At 41.7% G+C, this 20,450-nt stretch overlaps 1 protein-coding gene across 1 annotated transcript in view; it reads right to left on the bottom strand.

Moving 5' to 3' along the window:
- Window positions 1–12,556: 12,556 nt before the first annotated feature.
- LOC132396477 (proteolipid protein DM beta) overlaps window positions 12,557–20,450 on the bottom strand; it is a 248,864-nt gene continuing 240,970 nt past the window's right edge. Inside the window, exon 7 of the mRNA XM_059974019.1 lies at window positions 12,557–12,783. Coding sequence (XP_059830002.1) covers window positions 12,631–12,783 — 153 coding nt within the window. The 3' untranslated portion in view covers window positions 12,557–12,630. The remainder of the gene's footprint in view (window positions 12,784–20,450) is intronic.

Below are 20,450 nucleotides of genomic sequence, written 5' to 3' on the forward strand. Positions count from 1 at the left end.
CACTAGATTCAAAAGCAGTTACTTTCTACAAGCCGTCAGGCTGATCAAAATACCTGCACACATTAACCCACCCTACCACTACATATATATCAGCTAGTGTCACTTTATGTACATATTTTGTAGGATTGATTTTATATTTTTATTTATTGTATCTTTTGTGTTCCTTATGCTTATTGTTTTTTTTTATTGCTGCATCAGACTTGGAGCAACACTCATTTCCTTTTCCTTTACGCTGGTGTAATGAAGTATGACAATAAACAATCTTGAAGACCATCGTGGGCAGTCAATGGGAGAGAACAGCTTACAAGAGAATGAGAGGAGAATGCACCTGGGAGCAGCGAAGGATCAATGGTTTTTTTTTGTTTTCTAAAGGATGATTAAAAAAACACCTTAGAATTCTTACCCAACAGCACTGGGGGAGTAGATACAATGGCCAAGAATTCTGCTCTCTTTCATCTTTTCATGAGTTACTGAGAATAAGCATTAACAGCTGGGCATTCATGCCTCCCATGCTCTCCCCTGCAAGTACCAAGGGGAAGATTATTTACTTATTTATTATTTAGAGACACAGTGCAGTAACAGACCCTTTGGGCCAACGAACCCATACCGCCCAATTACACCCATGCGACCAATTAACATCCTCACCCATATGTCTTTGGGATGTGAGTGGAAACCTGAACACTTCGAAGAACCCCTCGAGGTTGCCGGGATAATATACAAATTCCTGACAGACAGTGGTAGGAATTGGACCTGGGTTGCTGGTGTTGTAATAGTGTTGCACTCACTACCCTGCTGCCCCATGAAAAAAAAATTCTGTTTGCCTCAACCTTTCTTTTACAAAGAAAAACGGAATCCAATGTAAAGTGATCAGACGGTTTATTACAGACTTTAACACAATTTAGTAAAAGGCACATTACACGTATAATCTAATATAATTTGTTAAATCTGTCAATTGCCAACTATCCCCTCCTATAATATCCCTTTAGATTTTCTGTTGTACAATTAGTCTTGCAGACAGCACAAGACTTGAGGAGAATCTTATCAGGTGTCACTAATAGGTCAGAAAGAAAACTCTTTGGTTTAAAGGCTTATGATTAATTTGAGGGAAGTGTTTAGTGCAGAAGGCTTGCAAAGAGCAGATCCCTTTGAAAATTTGATTCACATAGCTCCTCACAAAAGAGAGTTCCTTGTGTCATGTTTGACAAGCTGTGGCCTAATTGAAGGGGATGAATTGTTATGGTTAGTTAGTTACTCCATTTTCAGTATAAATTGTGACAAAAATGATTGCAGAAGAAAACTAAACAGATAATGGCCTCCCTGACTTCTCTTTCTAGCTTCTTCCCCATTCTCTTCCAGATCTAATGAAGGATCTCAGCCCAAAACATTGAATGTTTATTCGTCTCCCCAGATGCCACCTAACTTGGAGATCCCCCAGCATTTTATCTATGTCACAATGGCCTTCCTTTATCAAGCAATTAAATATTCTTATTAAATACATTTTTTTCAAATGGATATTTTCATAAGTATTCCCAGCAAAGGAAAAAAATATTTCAGGTAATGTTTACAGAGTTAGTTAGTACAACGATTAACCTGACTCAAGCAAAGCTAGTGGGAGGAGAGTTTTTCTAGCATTGCCTATATATGTCCTCCTTAGATCTCCCAATATATCACTGGCACATTCCTCCCTACCGCCAGAAGTATCTACATAAGGCGCTGATGGGCATCAAAGGTCTCTACCATCTAGGCTGTGTCATCTTTTTGCAGCTACCGTTTGGCAGGAACTACAGAAGACTGAAGTCCCACACCACCAGGTTCAAGATCAGTTACTCCCCTTCAACCATTCGGTCAATCTGCACAACCCTAATCACTACCTCAGTACAGCAAAGCCATGAGCACCTTGCACTATTCAAAAGAAAATGATTTTAAAAAATCAAAATGATGAACTTTTAAAATTAAATACCAAAATCAATCAAAAACATATATCGCAAAATTAATTCAAAATATGAGGAACACACACAAAAACCCAGTCCTGCCAAAGGGTTTCAGCCTGAAACATTGACTGTACTTTTTCCCATAGATGCTGTCTCCAGTATTTTGTGTGTGTTGTTAAGATTTCAGGAATCTGCATATTTTCTTTTGTTCAAAGTACGAGGTGTGATTGCCATTGTTTTCCAATTGATTTTCAATCATGTGACAGGAGGTGGTGCCAGAGCATGGTGATTCACTGTTGCTGCTCCGTGCAGGTCAGCTCATTGCTTCTAGTATAATCCTTCTACTCTTTTATGTCCACACTCCCTGGCCACTTCATTAGGCACATCTGTGCGTTAATGCAAATATCGAATCAGCCAACCATGTGGCAGCAACTCAATGCATCAAAACATACAGACATGGTCAAGAGGTTCAGTTGTCGCTGGGAGCAACTATCGGGAAGGAATGTGATCTTAAGGACTATGACCGTGGAATGATTGTTGGTGCCAGATGCGGTGGTTTGAGTATCTCAGAAGCTGCTGATCTCCTGGGATGTTCACGCTCAGCAGTCTCTAGGGTTTACAGAGAATGATGCAAGAAACAAAAACCATTGAGTGAGCAGGAGTTCTGTGGCTGCGAACACCCTTTCCATGTGAGTGGTCGAGGGAGAATGGTCAGACTGGTTCAAGCTGTCTGGAAGGAGACAAGAACGCAGATAAACACGTGTTACAACAGTGATGTACAAAAGAGCACCTCTAAATGTACAACATGATGAACTTCAAGTAGATGGGCTACAGCAACAGAAAACCACGAACATGCTGTATAGTTAATGGCCACTTTATTAGGTACAGGACATACCTAAAAAAAGTGGCCATTCAGCTTAAATTCTCTGTCTCTAAGAAGACTTTATTCTTCACTCAGTTACTGCATTAGGTTGCACTAGCTCAATGCTCCATGGTAATGAGCTAATCTGTATGAACAGTATGCAAGAGAAGTGTTACACTGTATTTTGGCACATGTGACCATAATAAACAAAAGCAATTTATCGTCCTATGCAACTTAATTTAAATAATTCATTTTTTGAGAGCTGGGCATCATTGGCAAAGCCAGTATTTATCAACCATCCTTCATTGCCCTTGAAAAAAGTGTAGGGATCCACATTCTTGAACCATTGTATTCCATAAGACCATAAGACAAAGGAGCAGAATTAGGCCATTGGGCCCATCGAGTCTGTGCCACCATTCCATTATGGCTGATCCCGGGTCCCATTCGGCCCTTCTCGCCATATCCTTCTGGTAGATATTCTGTTGTGGAGGGAGTTCCCAATTTAAACACAATGATGGCGCAGGTCTGTGTTTATTTATGAGCTGGAATAATTTGCAGCTTGGAGAGGAACTTTCAGGTGGTGGTGCCCCATTGTATCCAGTGTCCTTGTCCTTCTCGTTGTAGATTTGAAGGGGACTGATGTCAGTGGACAAGGCAAGTATTTTCAATGGCTTCTGTCAATGGTACGTGCGGTAGCAGTTGTGCATTGGTGGTGGAGAGAATGAAGTTTGAGGATGGTTGATGAGGTGTCAGTAAAGCAGGATTCTATGTCCTGGATGGTGATGTGCTTATTTGTTTGTTTTATTTGGTAGCAGGCCCTTCCATCCTAATGAGCACTTGTCACATAATTACTCCAATGTGGCCAATGAACCTACCAAACCATACGCCTTTGGAATGTGGTAGGAACCTGGAAAACACCCATGCGGTCACGGAGAGAACATCCAAGTTCCTTACAGACAGAGGCGGAACAGAAACCAGGTCACGGGCACTGCAACAGACTCCACTCTGCCGCGCTTTATTTACTTTTTGTTGTTTGTTTATTGAGAAACTGCGCAGAATAGGCCCCTCCAGTCCTTCAAGCACTGCCGCACCAACAGCCTCCAATTTAATCCTAGTCTATTCATTAAAAATTTTACAATGATCAATTAACCTACCACCAAATATGTCTTTGGACTGTGGGGAAAAAGCAGAGCCAGTGGAATCCCATGCATTCTTCCCAAATAATTCATGTGGCACTGCTGTGAGCAGGGTGATTGAAAGTTTTCAGACTCTATTCATCCAGGCAGATGGAGAGTATTTTATCATGCTCCTGACTTTGACTTGTGCCTTGCAGATGGTGGAAAGGCATTGGATCATCAGGAGGTGAATTTCTTGCTGCTGGATACTCAGCCTCTGATCTGACATTGCTCTTAATGTTCTAGAGGTGCAGATGCTGAAACCTGGAGAAATACACAGCCAGGTGCAGTAACTCAGTATTTTAGGTGGTGACGAGACGGCGTTCAGGCGTGAGATATGCCAACTAGTGGAATGGTGCTGCAGCAACAACCTGGCACTCACCATCAGTAAGACCAAAGAGCTGATTGTGGACTTCAGGAAGGGTAAGACGAAGGAACACATACCAATCCTCATAGAGGGATCAGAAGTGGAGAGAGTGAGCAGCTTCAAGTTCCTCGGTGTCAAGATCTCTGAGGATCTAACCTGGATCCAATAGTCATAAAGAAGGCAAGACAACGGCTATACTTAATTAGGAGTTTGAAGAGATTTGGCATGACAACAAATACACTCAAAAACTTCTATAGCTGTACCATGGAGAGCATTCGGACAGGCTACATCACTGTCTGGTATGGAAGGGCTACTGCACAGCACTGATAGAGACTGCAGAAGTTTGTAAATCTAGTCATCTCCATCTTGGGCACTAGCCTACAAGGTACCCAGGACATCTTTAGGGAGCGGTGTCTCTGAAAGACAGCGTCAATTATTAAGGACCTCCAGTACCCAGGGCATGCCCTTTCCTCATTGTTACCATCAGGTAGGAGATACAGAAGCCTGAAGACACACACTCAGTGATCCAAGAACAGCTTCTACCCCTCTGCCATTGGATTCCTAAATGGACATTAAAGCTTTGGACATTACCTCACTTTTTTTTAATATACAGTATTTGCATGCCATCTTGGACAATGTCTCCCATCCACTCTATAATGTACTGGTTAGGCACAGGAGTACATTCAGCCAGAGACTCATTCCACCGAGATGCAACACTGAGCGTCATAGGAAGTTATTCATGCCTGTGGCCATCAAACTTTACAACTCCTCCCTCGGAGTGTCAAACTCCCTGAGCCAATAGGCTGGTCCTGGACTAATTTCTACTTGGCATTATTTACTTATTATCATTTAATTATTTATGATTTCATATTGCGATATTTCTACACTATTCTTGGTTGGTACGACTGTAATGAAACCCAATTTCCCTCGGGATCAATAAAGTATATCTGTCTGTCTGTCTGTCTGTCTGTCAGTCTGTCTTCTGTTTTTCTCACATTTTTAAAAAACCTATTCAACACACGTAATGGATTTATTTATTATTATGTTTTATTTTATTTGTTAATTTCCCCCCTCTCTTGTTAACTGCTGCTGCTAAGTTAACAAATTTCACATCACATGCTGGTGATAATAAACCTGATTCTGAACAGGCAAAGGGATGGTCAACATTTCAGATTGTGATCCTGTTTCAGAAGCGAGAAGGAAGGGAAAATAGGGAGAACCAGTCTGAGGATGGTACTTGGGCGTGAAATCAAAGGAGGGATGTGAAATGTGCCACATTTAAAGACAAGGAAGAGGAGGAGCCCACACAGCATTAATCTAAAGGATAGTCAACAATTTGGGACTGGTGCACGGACTCAACCTAAAACATCGACTACCCTTCTACCTCCTGATCCATTCAGTTTCCCCAGCAGCAAGAACTGCACCTACTTCTGGAGCAAAGGTCTGAAGTTCTACTGCCAGAATGCTGTTTGGACTTGCAGTCATTATTGCATCTGGTGCTCTCAGACATTTAAGGTCATAGTCATAGAGCACTACCACACAGAAACAGGGCCTCCAACCCACCTTGTCCATGCCATCTATTATTCTAAACACAAAGTACACTGCAGAAGCTGTGGTCAAATCAACACGTACAAACAAGCTGGAGGAACTCAGCAGGTCAGGCAGCATCCGTTGAGAGGAGCAGTCAACTTTTCGGGCCGGGAGACCCTTCGTCAGGACTGAAGAAGGAGGGGGCAGGGGCCCTATAAAGAAGTGGGGGGAGGGGGAAGGTGCAGGTGAAAAACCAATCAGAGGAAAGATCCAGGGGTGGGAGAGGGGAAGCAGGGAGGGGATAGGCCAGAGAGATGAAGAAGCACCAAAGGGAAAGCACTATAGGTAGTAGAAGAAGGCAGAATCATGAGAGAGGTGATAGGCAGCCAGAAGAGGAGGCAGAGTGAAAGTGTGATAGGGGAAGGGAGAGGGATGGAATTACTGGAAGTTGGAGAATTCAATGTTCATACCAAGGGGCTGGAGACTACCCAAACGGTATATGAGGTGTTGCTCCTTCAACCTAAGTTTGGCCTCATCATGACAGAGGAGGAGGCTGTGTATGGACATATCCGAACAGGAACGTGAAGGAGAGTTGAAGTGGATGGCAACCAGGAGATCCTGTCTGTTGTGGCGGACGGAGTGGAGGTGCTCATCTATTATTCTGCTTTGTCCCATTGACCTGCACCCAGACCATAGCCCTCCATACAGCCCCCAACAATGTACCTATCCAAATTTCTCTTCAATGCTGAAATCTGACTTACATCCATCAATTGCACTAGCAACTTGTCCCACACTCTCACCACCCTCTGCATGAAGAAGTTCTCCCTCATGTTCCTGTTAAACATGTCACCCTTTACCCTTAAGCCATGACTTCTAGTTCTAGTCTCACACAACCACTGCAGGAAAAAAGTTCTAGCATTTAACTGATAATTTTGTTAATCAGATCTCCCCTCTCTCTCCTAAACTCTAGGGCAGGGGTCCCCAACCTTTTTTATGTCATAGACCCCTACCATTATCCAAGGGATCTGTGGAGCCCCGGTTGGGAACCCCTGTTCTAGGGAATAAAGTCCTAACATTTCCCTATAACTCAGGTCCTCAAGTCCTGGAAATGTGCACTCTTTCAATCTTATTGATATATTTCCTGTAGTAGATGACCAGAACTGTGCACAATACACTTAAAAGGGTGTCATCAATGTCTTGTACAACTTGACGTTATGCAGTCAATTGGTTTGGGTGAAGTCTTGCTCCGGTGCTGATGGGGACTTCACGAGGAAGCCACAAATGAACATTAATTCTGGCTGAATACCACTGTGGATGCTTTTCCTCGGTCATGTCACCTCACTTGTGGAATTCAGTTTGATCCTGCAGATTTATAGCAAATGGAAAACAAAGTCTGGAACTGAGTGATTCCAAACTTGGCATCAGTGAGTAAGTTATAGTTAGGAGCTGCTTAATAACATTATTTATAAATACTTTCAACAACTTACCATTGATTATGCTGATGGAGCAACAATTAACAGAATGAATTTGCCCTGCTATTTTTTTGTGAAGGACTCAAGCCTTCTTTGTAACACTAATGGAGGGCTTACATTTAGATTCCCCTTAACACTGATAGGTCAGGTTCCAATAATCCAATCCTAGGTCCAATCTCTTTAATAAATAACAACATTTGGCAGACATGTGTGCACACAGATGGGAACATAAATGCCAATGTGCATACACACATATAAGTATACTTCATATGTATGTGCACACCCACATGTTTAAGAATGACAATCTATACATACAAGGGGGATGTCGGGGGTAAGTTTTCACACAGATGGTGGGTGTGTGAAATGTACTGTGACGGTGGAAGAGGTGGATACAATAGGGTCTTTTAAGAGACTCTTAGTTACATGGAGCTTAGAAAAATAGAGGGGTATGCGGTAGGGAAATTCTAGGGCAACTTCTAGAGTAGGTTACATGGCTGGCACAACTTTGTGGGCTGAAGGGCCTGCAATATGCTGTAGATTTCTGTTTCTATACCTAACTTGCATGGAAGATCACAAGCACAAAAGAAAATGAAGACATACAGTGTACATGTGTATTTATTCATATCACAAATAGATATAGTGAGTAGAGTTTCATAATCTCATGTTTGAACTAAATAACAAATGTAATTAATACTTTATATTTTCTTGTGTTTATGTTTTAATATTTTGATGGATTTTAATTTAAAAGTGATTATTTTTACATAATTCATGAACATAGAAAATAGGTGCAAGAGTAGGCCATTCGGCCCTTCAAGCCTGCACCGCCACTCAGTATGATCATGGCTGATCATCCAACTCAGAACCCTGTACCTGCTTTCTCTCCATACCCCCTGATCCCTTTAGCCACAAGGGCCATATCTAACTCCCTCTTAAATATATCCAATGAACCGGCCTCAACTGTTTCCTGTGGCAGAGAATTCCACAGATTCACCACTCTCTGTGTGAAGAAGTTTTTCCTCATCTCGGTCCTAAAAGGCTTCCCCTTTATCCTTAAATAGTGACATCCGAATCATGCTGTTAAAATATATACAGCACGTGTGGGTAGAGTTAATTCAAATCTCGGTGGGTCACGTAATATGCATTCAAAAGGCCTTGTGCACAACGCTTCAGCAATAACTTGCAGCTAACTTCAGATAGTCTTTGACCTAAACTTCAGTTCTCCCTCCACAGATGCTGTCCGGCCTGCTGAATATTTACAGCAGCCTGCCACCACCCAGTACCCATTATTAATGACAGCGCTAGTGGTGTTAGATTCTTGTGAACTCTGTAGCCATTTTCTTAGGTGCATCTGTACAACTGCTTATTAATGCAAATATCTAATCAGCCAATCATGCGACAGCAACTCCGTGCATAAAAGCCTGTAGACATGGTCAAGGTGTTCTGTTGTTCAGACCAAACATCAGAATGGGGATGAAATGTGACCTAAGTGACTTTGACTGTGGAATGGTTGTTGTTTCAAGACAGAATGGTGGAGTATCTCAGAAACTGCTGACTTGCTGGGGTTTTTACAACAGTCTCTAGAGCTTACGAAGAATGGTGCGAGAAACTAAAAACATCCATTCAGCAGCAGTTCTGTGAGTGAAAACACCTCGCTAATGAGAGAGGTCAGAGGAGAATGGCCAGACTGGTTCAAGCTGACAGAAAGGCAGTAACAACTCAAATAATCATACTTTACAACAGTGTTGTGCAGAAGAGGTCACGTCGAACCTTGAAGTAGTTGGGCCACAGCAGCTGAAGGCTACGAACATAGTGGCCACTTTATTAGGTAAAAAAGTGGCCACTAAGTGTATTTTGAAAGTATCATAATTTTTAAAACAAATAATAGTGAGTATCTTTAAATAATGCATGAATGTCAGAATCACGCTGTAGAAGGATATGTGTGGGTGGAGGTACTTCAAATCCCGGGCAGTCACGTAGTATACATTCAAAAGGCCTTGTGCCACATAAAGCATCAGCAATAACTTGCAGCTAACCTCTGACAGATAGTTTATGACCTGAAAGAGGAACTGTTTCTTCCTCCACAGATGCTGTTTGGCCTGCTGAATGTTTACAGCACCCTGCTACTGGGTGCCAGTAAAGCAGTAGTGTGCAGGCCTCCGTTAGTCTCGATAGACCATGGATTTGCACATTGGAAAGTTTCCAGGGCACAAGCCTGGGCAAGGTTTTTTTTTAATGGAAGACTGCCAGTTGCCCAGGCTGCAAGTCTCCCCTCTCCACGCCATCAATGTTATCCAAGGGAAGGGCATTATGACCCATTCAGCTTGGCACTGGTGTCGTCGCAGAGCAATGTGTGGTTAAGTGCCTTGCTCAAGGACACACACACAAGCCTCAGCCAAGGCTCGAACTAGCAACCTTCAGGTAACTAGACAAATGCCTTAACAACTTGGCCACACGCCAACACATTATACTGTTGTACATTTAGCTAAACGTTGTATATGCACTTTATATCAACTTGTGCATCTACAGAATAATTTCATTATCTATGAATATTATTGTGTCAATATTACTTTATGTGCTGTATGTTTTACATGTACTGTGTTTTGCACCTTTACGATGTCACCTTTAGCTGTATACAAGCATATGGTTGCAAGGTAATGAAATTTAACTTGAACTTGATTTACTTGCAGAACTTGCTGCTGGAAGTTTTGCTACAGAGAAGTACACACACCCAGCAGATGGAGGAAGAGGGAAGGCATCAATTAATTACAGACAAAATTTCCACGAAGGAACAAGTACACAAATTTATTTATTTTATTTATTAAATCGCAAGCATTTTCTTCCTACAGTCAAAAGAAAAAAAAGCCACTGTCAAGCTGTTGGCACATTCATGTACAAAAACAGATTAATTATACAGCCTGCTACAAAGCATTCTTTGTGAAAATACAAAGACTAGTACCAGAAAGCCAATAGCATTATTACTGAATACAAGACATCATATCTGAATCAAAGGACATTGATTAAATTGACACAACCTATAGATATCACACAAAAATAACCAAACACTACATTAAAATATTCTATGAGAGTCACAGCATAAACCTGCTAGCATAAGCACCATGATACTGTACACAATACAGTAAGACAGCCTAATGCTAAAATAAACGCTAATCAACTCTCAAGAAGCTATCCCCATACCTAGAGTATAATCATGCCGCGATTAACAGCTACATCAAAGTTCTTATCTAATACATAAAACGCTTAGAAATGACCAAATTTTGCATGACCGTTACAGTATAAAGCAGATCTCAGTTCCCTTAACTTCATTAGAAATGCACTTACATCAGGAAATAGCTCACCATAGTCCACAAGAGGTCCAAAAGTTAGACCAAAAGAAGAAAAAAAACAGACCAGGATTTTACATCCAAAGAACATCAATGGAGATTTTGTTCAGGCTAGGGTTTCAGGGAGACACCATACTGCAGTATCAATAGGCAATACAGAATAAAATTCAACACACCCATTTTGGTTGAGTTTTGATGGAACGCTCTCAATGACTCTCACAGTACAAAATTCACAGGTAGCTTTTTTTTAAACCATTTCTCCCTCTTATAAATATTTAACACCAACATTTGTCACTGGTGGCTTGAATACGTTCACAGCGAAAGGTTTTGTGCTGTTTCCCCAAACGTGACGCGGGAGAAATTTGACTTCGGTCACTTGCATTTAACGTGTACCAGCTGCTAGCTGAGCTTCACATGTTTAGTGATGGCAACTAAAGCTGAATTTCTCCTCTTATATATTTTGCATGCGAAACTACTTTCACTCAGTGGAGACCATCTGATTAAACTCCCAAAAGCTTGGCGGTTTGGTCTGACACCGATATTTGGTGTCAGAACAGAAATGAAAGGTAGAGTACCCGAAGTGTTATGTCCTGCCCCCAACCCCACCATTTTGTGTGAAGTGCTTGGGGAAGGTCCTCACAAAGTTAGATAAAAAGTTCTAAACAAATGGAATATGCAAGTGTGTCCTATAGTAGTAAGCTCCTATGAAACGGGTTTCACTTGCTTCCTTAGAGTCAGCTAAACACGCAACTTTCCAGGCACACCTTTTTTGACTCTTAATGGCCCATGCATGTATCTCAAAAACCTTCATCCATCAGTTCAAAAAAAATTCAAAGCCTGATTTTGAGGGGCCATAGGCAGAAAACTTCCCAGAACCCAACATGATCGGAATGGGTGACTGACATTGAGATGAATCCAATATGAAAATAATGGATTGATTCCTATACTAAGCACCTCTATACATGTTGGCATTTGAACATGAGGTGTGAAACTCATGTCAATGCTGCCCTCATGTATTTAGTGTGCTTAGCAGTTGTCCACACCCCCACTTGATTACAACGTTCTGATTGCCTGATAGGAGAACATGCAGACTGATCTGGGTTGGACACCATGATTTTTATTTATCTTCCCAAAAATGTTGAATGTTTCTATTTCCAGAGGAGGAACAGATAGTAAACCACTGCACCAGAGAAGTAAATAAAACACTTTCCAATTATCACCCTTGAAAAGGAACTGTACCCATTGCAACATTTATTTTTTAGTAGATTTTGATCATGCACTGAGAGTCAATCATTATCAATAAAGCAAATTAAATTGACATAAACCCAAGGGTTAATGATTAATATTAAACTGTTTGATCAATGAAAGTATCTAAAATTAGATAATATACAAAAACAATCAGTACAGTATGAACATAATTATTAGGTTCAGAAATTTATCAATGTAGGTATATCTGAGAGATATCTTGTATTGGACGAACGTCTTGGAAAAATAGACTGGAAATAACCACAGATGATGAATAACATCATGCTGGTATCAAATTACTTTCCTTCACGCATCTGCAATAAATGGGAGATCATCTCCATTAAAGTGAGAAGTACTGATGTGAAATGAGTGTGCAGTGATATTTTCAGCAGAGGTTACTCTGCTTGAATTTGGAGTGTTTACAGAAAAATTACAATATCAAAGTCTTCTTAAAAGAAAATAGAGCAAGAAGTTACTAGACCTGATTGCATAAAAAAAACTCAATGTATGTGTGAGAGGTGAGGGCTGACCCTTTATCAAACAACATGGCTTTTGCATTTTTGATCGCTGCTTTTTTAAAAAAAAAGAAACACATAGTTGAGTCGCATAGGAACTTACTGAACCAGTAACAAGGGTCGTAAGTCAATTGTTAAGCTTTAGTCAGACACAAAAGCAGTAACTGGTGTGAGCAAGGGGGCAGGGGCTCTTTATGTGTAGGCATTTAGCCGCTCTTTGGAGCGGGTGGAGTGAATGTCATGCAATTCCTGTTCCTCCTTTGATTTGATGTCCTCGTACTTTTGCATTCTGCAGGCATCCTTCACATAGGCCCAGTTAGCAGAGAGCACCATTAAGTAATGAACCTGCAAGACAGGAGTGCAAGACCTTCAGTGATCAACTAACACAGCGGTCGATACACATGTTTAATAGTGTTGCGTACACACATGCACACACAGACACCCACCAGGTTCAGGAATAGCTACAACCATCAAGTTATTGAAATGGCCTGCACAACTTGCATCCTACCTCAGCAACAGAGCAGTGCAATCGTCTAGAATCAGAGAGTAATAGAACACTACAGCATCCCTTCATACTCCTCCAATCCATGCACCTATCTAAATTACTATTAAATGTTGAAATCAGCACTGCATCCATCACTTGTGCTGGCCGCTCGTTCCAAACTTTCACCACCCTGAATAAAGGAGTTCCCCCTCATGTTCCCCTTAAACATTTCACCTTTCACCCTTAACCCAAGACCTCTCTTTGTAGTCTCACCCAATCTCAGTGGAAAAAGCTGCTTGCATTCACTCGATCTGTAACCCTCATAATTTTGTATGCCTCTGTCAAATCTCTCTTCAATCTTCTATATTATAGGGAATAATGTCCGAAGTTCTTCGGCCTTTCCCCATAATTCAGTTCCTCAAGTCCCAGCAACATTCTTGTAAATTTTCTCTGCACTCTTTCAATCTTATTTACATTTTTCCTGTAGGTAGGTGACCAAAACTGCATGCAGTTCTCCAAATTTGTCTGCACCAATGTCTTCAACAATTTCAAAAAACATCCCAACTCCTGTACTCAATTTCTTGCATTGCCATGAACTTGAGTGTATTTATTTTTGCACTAAGGTCTTGCTTTTGCATTTTATCTCCATCTCTCGTTGTTTTGTACCCATCACAAGAGCAACCCTCCCCACATCAGGAACATCTTCAAGAGGCAGTGCCTCAAGAATGTGGCACTCTTTTCTAAGGACCCTCACCATCTGAGACATGCCTTCTTCTCAGTACTATCATCATGGAGGAAGTACAGGAGACTGAAGACCCCTATTCAATGAATAAGTAACAGGTTCTCCCCCTCGCCATCAGGTTTCTGAATGGTCCATTAACCCATGAACCCTCACTATTCCTATTGTTTTACACTATTTATTTATTTTGTAATTTATAGTCATTTATGTCTTTGCACTGTACTGATGCTGCAAAACAACAAATTTCACATCATATAATAATAACTGTGATAACAACTCTAATTCTGATTCTCTGAAGCTCATTGTGATTGGTAATTTTCTTGAGTTGGTCAAGTAAGCCAAACCTGTACTCATATTTATCTCTTCCTCTCTCTTTCCTCCATCTCCTGCTCAATATTTTCTGCTTATTGTTGACTTTCTGGGGTCAGGAAGACCCTCAAAGCAAGCAGGTCATAACTCACGCACCCAACTGTAGGCAGGTGTCAAGGTTCAAAGTTTAAAGTTCAAAGTAAATTTATTATCAAAGTATGTTCATCTTACCATAGGAGTACTCACAAAATGCTGGAGGATCCCAGCTGGTCAGGCAGCATCCATGGAAATGAAGAAAAAGTTGATGTTTCAGGCTGAGACACTTCTCCAGGACTCACTTTCGTTAGATCACCATATACCACCCTAAGATTACCCTGAGTTAACTACCTTGGTAGTTTTCTTCTAAACTAGAATATTTAATTTGGGCATCTAGCTCATTTCTGACAACAAATAGTTAATTCAAAGATCTGTGCAGCACAATCCACAACACTTGATCAATTCTGCTCCACTCTGCCAAGATCCGCCCTATCAATAACGTCTGTGAGAATTTCAGGCTGTGCCTTTCCGGCTGATGAAGACATCGGCAAAGTCAGCACAAACAAGTCTCAGTGTGAAAGGCCGGTGGCCTCTTCACAAACTACAATCTCCTGGCAGATCCTAATGCTTTTGCAAGTTTTATTGATTATATACTAAAACCTTCTTATCTGCAACGGAAGCATTTCTGCCACTCGACACTGGAACAACAGCGCAGCGGGAATCCTGAAAGAATACTGCACATGACCACAGATGCCAATTTTCAGATTCTCGCTGATCCCTCACTGAAGCTATGGCACTTGAATGGGAAATCAGAAAAAAAACATTTGTCTTGGTTTTTTGACATTCCTTTGTTATACATGCTGAGTAAAAATCTTATGGGTACTTCATGTGCATAAATCACTTGGGTATCTCCAAACTGATGGTGTGAGTATTGATTTCTTCTTCTGGTAAACAAATCCCCCCCTCCCCCCCACTCCTCTATTCCCCACTCTGATTTTTCACTTCTTCTCACCTACCTATTACTTCCGTCCTTCTTTCCTTTCTCCTACTGTCAACTCTCCTCTCCTCTCCTCTCCTCTCAGAGTCTTTCTTCTCCAGCCCCTTGACCTTCCCCACTCACATGGCTTCACCTATCACCTTCCAGCTAGTTTCCCAAACCTCCCCCCACCTTTTTATTTTGATATCTTCCCTCTTCCTTCTCAATCCTGAAGAAAGGTCTCGGCCCAAAGCATCGACTGTTCACTCTTTTCCATCAATGCTGCCTGACCTGCTGAGCTCCTCCAGTGTTCTGTGTGTGCTGCATAAATCTTATTTATATATTCTGTTTCATGTGGGAGGACAGTCCACTGAATAGGATTCAGGTTCAATATAAGTTCTTTATATCTGTTGCTGTCACCATAGCAACTGGAATTGGCATGCTCATACTGCACTATGCCAAATAATGGAAAAAAGTGGGGAGAAAAGAGTTGAATGCAAACCTATTTTCTGAGAAACAGACTGTGTAAGGGAATCATAAGTACTGTTGTGTCATAAATATAATTCAATTTCAGTGTAATCAACAACCTCATATAGCTGCAGGCTTTAAGCCAGTGCTTTTGGGACATATGCCACATAGGGTATGGGATAATGTGATGTGTGTAGTGTATATCAATTAGAAAAGCCTTTTGTCTAACTATCATAGAGTCTTATGTGTTATATAACACAGAAACAGGCCCATTGGCTCACCAAGTCCACACCAACCAGCCATTTATACTACTCCTACATTAATCACCAAGCAACAAACAGTCTGCTGGAGGACCTCTTCTATGAGGCAGAATAATAGTTTGGCATGGACTAAACGGGTTGAGGGGCCTGTTTCAGTGTAGTAGAGCTCTATGACCTCAGCGGGTTGAGCAGCATCATTCGTGGGGAGGGGGGTTGGTGCAGGTTAGGAAATGTTTACTTTTCATCTCAAAACCCTGTTTCTGGCCTGAGGAGAGAGACAGTGTAAAGAAGGAGATGAGGAACAGTCAGGTAGAGGTTGGAGGTGATTATAGACTGGGAGGGGGAAGGGGTGTAGAAGGATGAGAGGCAAATAGAGCCAGGCAAGGGGGGGGGGGGGGGAGAAGTGGAGCTGGGAGACCAGAAAGATGGAGATAGACAAAAGATGAAGGCAAGAGTCAGTGGGGAGGGTGAAGGGAGAGAAAGTTGCTAGAGGAAAATAAGCAGGAACACAAAGGGCTACCAGTGCTGGAATCCAATAGGTAAAGGCTGTGATAATGGGAACCATTAGAGGAGAGGCCAATGGCAGAATAAACCAGGGTCAGATTGGTGAGGGAAGAGACAATGGGTGACATATGTGCTAGCAAATGGGTGGAACTGGACCATGAGGAGAAAGGAGACATATGAGGGGTGGAGGTTGAAAAGGGACAGAAACAGGAAGAATGGAGGAGGATAGAAAGAGGGGGAAGAAGAGGAGGGAGGGAGGGAGAGGTGGAGAGAGAGAAAGAGAAAGTGATTATGCAAAATGAATGGAAGATCAAAAGAATCATTTGTGACTATATGAAACAAAAACAAGAACCCTAAAATCATGTGTGTGGAAATCTGAATGAAGCAAACCACTTATACATAGTAGATTAATATTCAAGTTCAAGTTCAGTTATCATTCAACCATCATGAACACCCATGAGTACAGGCAAATGAAATGAATTACTCCAGGGCCAAGTTGCAAAACACAGTACTGCAGTCCTGATGAAGGGTTTAGGACTGAAACATTTAATGTTTATTCCTTTCCATAGATACTTTTTGGCTGCCGAGCTCCTCCAGCATTTTCTGTGTGTTGCTTAGATTTCTAGCATCTGCAGATTTTCATGTGTTCATGATCAACTGTATTTTACAGCATGTATAAGAAAGTAAAATGCAGTAATACTCAAAAAAGTATAGTCTATGTCCCTGAGTCCATGAATGTTGCAGCAGTCTGCTGTTGAACACAAGGCCTCTTGTCTTCTGCTGAGCAAACACTGGAGAGCAGTATTGCTGCTGCACCGCACTGCCTTTGCACCCTGCCAGAGTGCACTAACTCTGGCCCCTGTCCTCCGAGCAGCTGCAGACAGATGACATTGTGGTTTGATGCCCAGTGCTCACCTCGATCGAGGCCAAGCAGCTCCCCCACTGTCTTCCCCAGCTGTTCACCAATCAAAAAGTGAATCGGGCTTACAGTAATGTCCAACAGGGTCTTGCAATCACAAGAGAAGCAAGTAAGACAATCACTTGCTGTTGACTGTACACTGCCTGCTTGCACCAATGCCTCCCTGACACAGGCAGCCACAAGATCTGCACCAAATCCAGCTCCTTCTGTTTCTCCGCCAATGGGCAACTCACTGATGGGGGTGGATCTGCAGTACTTTAAGTTCTTAATGTCCAGCAGGCTCTTGTGATTGGAACAAATATGCTTCAAAAAGACAATAACACCTTTGATTGGCCCCGTAGAAGCTGCTGTGTCTGAGCACGCCAATATCCTACCACAAGTTGTTTCAGCTAGAATCACTTCCATGATGCACCTGCACTGATAATATAAGTACATAGTTCTACTTACTACTTACTATTTAAGGAGAATATAGTGACCATTGAAAGGGCCAAGATTATAACAAAAAAATGTGTTTAAAGGATGAGAGGGATTGGTTCAGGGAGACAAATCATGTAAATTAAGCTGAACAATTGGTAAGAGAAGGATCAAAGGCCTCAGTTTTAAGATTCACGTGCAAACAATTAATGTCAGAAGCAAAATATTGCAGGTGCTAGAAATCCAGAATAAAAATTGTACTACCAGAAAATGCTCAGCAGGTCAGGCAACATACGTTAATGGAGATGAGAGAGCCAGAATAAGATTTGGTTCTGAAGAAAGATCATTAGCCTGCTATGTCAACTCTGTTTCTCTCCTCACAGATGCTGACTGACTTGGTGAGCATTTCCATCTGAATAATGTTTAAAAGTCACTAACAGTAGCCATCAATAGTATTGTGGAGGAGGAGAATGGGACAGAGAGGGATAATAAATCAGCCATGATCAAATGGCAGAACAGTTTCAGTGCCCTGAGTGGCCTAGTTCTGCTCCTATGTCTTATGGTCTTCCAGTAGGCTTTTGGAATTTGAGCCTTTAGGCCTTCTCAAGACCCAAGTGGCAGGATACCACTTAGGTGCAGAAAGTTATGCCATCCAGTACTCTAGAAAAGATGAGGACAAGGTCTCAATGAATCTGGCCAGCAGCTGGTTCCAGGTAACCTGATCCATTAACATTGTTTCATTCTCCATGGATGACACCAGACTTAAGTTTTTCTGATATTTTTTGTTACTTTCTTTTCTCAGATCAGCCTCATGAAGGTACATCTTCCAGTCCAGAGGAAGGGTGTCAATCTGAAATACTGACTATTTCCTTCCACAGATGCTGTTGAGTTCCTCCAGCATTTTGGGGGTTGCTCCAGTTTACCAGCATCTATCTGTCTAGTGTCTGCAACTTCAGTAGTCCCAGTGGCTGTTGGGAAATGGTCCTGGCAACTGGGGAGGGGTATTTGCAAAGAAAGATCAAGATCAATACAAGATCATTCAGGCTCAACTATAGTGGAGGCCAATTCTACCAGCCCAGCCCTTGCAGCTAATATGGCAGAAAGAAGCTCACTAATATTAGAAATAATATGAGTAATTACTTAATGCGTCACTCACTCTGTGCTACCAAGTTATTTTTAACCTAGTGGCTATGCCTGTTCTGCGAGTGTTTCCAAAACAGATTGTGGAGTCCTGTGGCGTTAAGTTGGATGAAGTTCACTCAAGCATTCATCGAATCTTACAGTGCACTGGCACACAGTCCTTAGTTACAGCTTATTAAGATGGCTTTTCTTTCAATTGGTCAGGCTGGGTTGATTTAAAGGTGCCCTTAACCTGGTTAGTCTGAGAGTGTTTGCAGGATTTGCTCATTTCCAGCACCATGCACAATGATAACCTTCCCCACTACAGATTTGTATGTTATAGCCAAAAGGCTTGTTTTGTTTTTTTGTAAAAACAGACAGATAACAAGGTCAGATGTCTAAATTAAGAAGCCATAGGCAGTACTTGTTATTGAGCACTTCTCTGGATTATTTTAAAAGCAGTGAAAAATCTCAGCAATTAATTTATTGGTCATGTTCTTTCCTTAGCCTTCACTAAGTGACAATGTTTTTATCTTAGAGGAACATGGGATAATTCTCATCCTTAATAACTGATTATGGCCTGGAAACTCCTTAGTGCCTGTGAGAGGTGCGATTACGGAAATTGCACGGCAGGGCCTTGGCTATTTGAGAACATAGATCCATACAACACCGAAGCTTTTCAGTCCATGATGTTATGCTAGTCTTTTAACCTACTCCAAGATCAACCTAACACTTTGCTCCCACATAACCCTCCAGATTTTCTGAGCACGTGCAATGCCACTTGAACCTGACAATTTCATAAAATACCTCTTAACACTGGATTGTGCTTTATCTCTCTGGTGAGTTAGTCTTAGTATAAGCCAACCATGCCTGCTTTGTTTCTTTGCTCTTATCCTTCACTTCTTCTCTCTTTCTCTTACAGTAGAACAGCGGTTCCCAACCTTTTTTTTATGCCATGGACCCCTCCCATTATTGAAGGACCATGGATCCCAGGTTGGGAATCCCTGCAGTACAGTGAGTCGGTTGCCATTTTTTTTCCCGTTTTATTGTTACAAACACCTAATAAAACAGCTATAGTTACGTTTTATGCCCCATTCTTGACTTCCAAGGAACCACGGGATCCAAATAAGCAGACCCACAGGGGACATTGCTCAGCTGGGTTCCCAGCAATGGACTGGATCCTGCTCTAGCAGGTCCTCCTTAAGTCAAGCAGAAGCAGGTTCTTCCGGCAACCTTTGACCTCCTTCATCAGGATTGGCCTGTTGAAAACTCAGAGTGGGGTCCACGCAATCATTATATATCGCTGGACGTCTTGGTAAGAGACCTGTGACCTTTGTTCATTTTGTGATGAACACACGAAGAAACCCAGGACAAAAATCCTGTTCTTTACGATCATTAACATAGAATAGAATCAGGTTTAATATCATTGGCTTATCTTGTTTGCTGCAGCAGTACAGTGCCCAATAGTAGAGCGTCATAATTTAAAACAATAATCAGATGCATTTACGTAGAGCCTTTAACACAGCTAAAAGCACATGGAGGGGAAAAAATGGCATCTTGCACCAGAGGGAATATGAGAATAGGTGAGGGGAAATTTGGTTAAGGAGGTAGTTTCAAGGAGCACCTTAAAGGAAGAAACAGAGATGGTAGAGTTCATCAAAGGGATTCCAGAGTTCAGGGATGTGCAGCTAATAGTGGAATGATGAAAAGTTAAGAGCACAAAGCAATCTTTTAGAGGAACTCAGATGGTCAGGCAGCATCTGTGGAGGCAGACAGATAGTTAA

The sequence above is a fragment of the Hypanus sabinus genome, chromosome 7 (genome assembly GCF_030144855.1).
Source record: "Hypanus sabinus isolate sHypSab1 chromosome 7, sHypSab1.hap1, whole genome shotgun sequence".
Taxonomy (NCBI): Eukaryota; Metazoa; Chordata; class Chondrichthyes; order Myliobatiformes; family Dasyatidae; genus Hypanus; species Hypanus sabinus.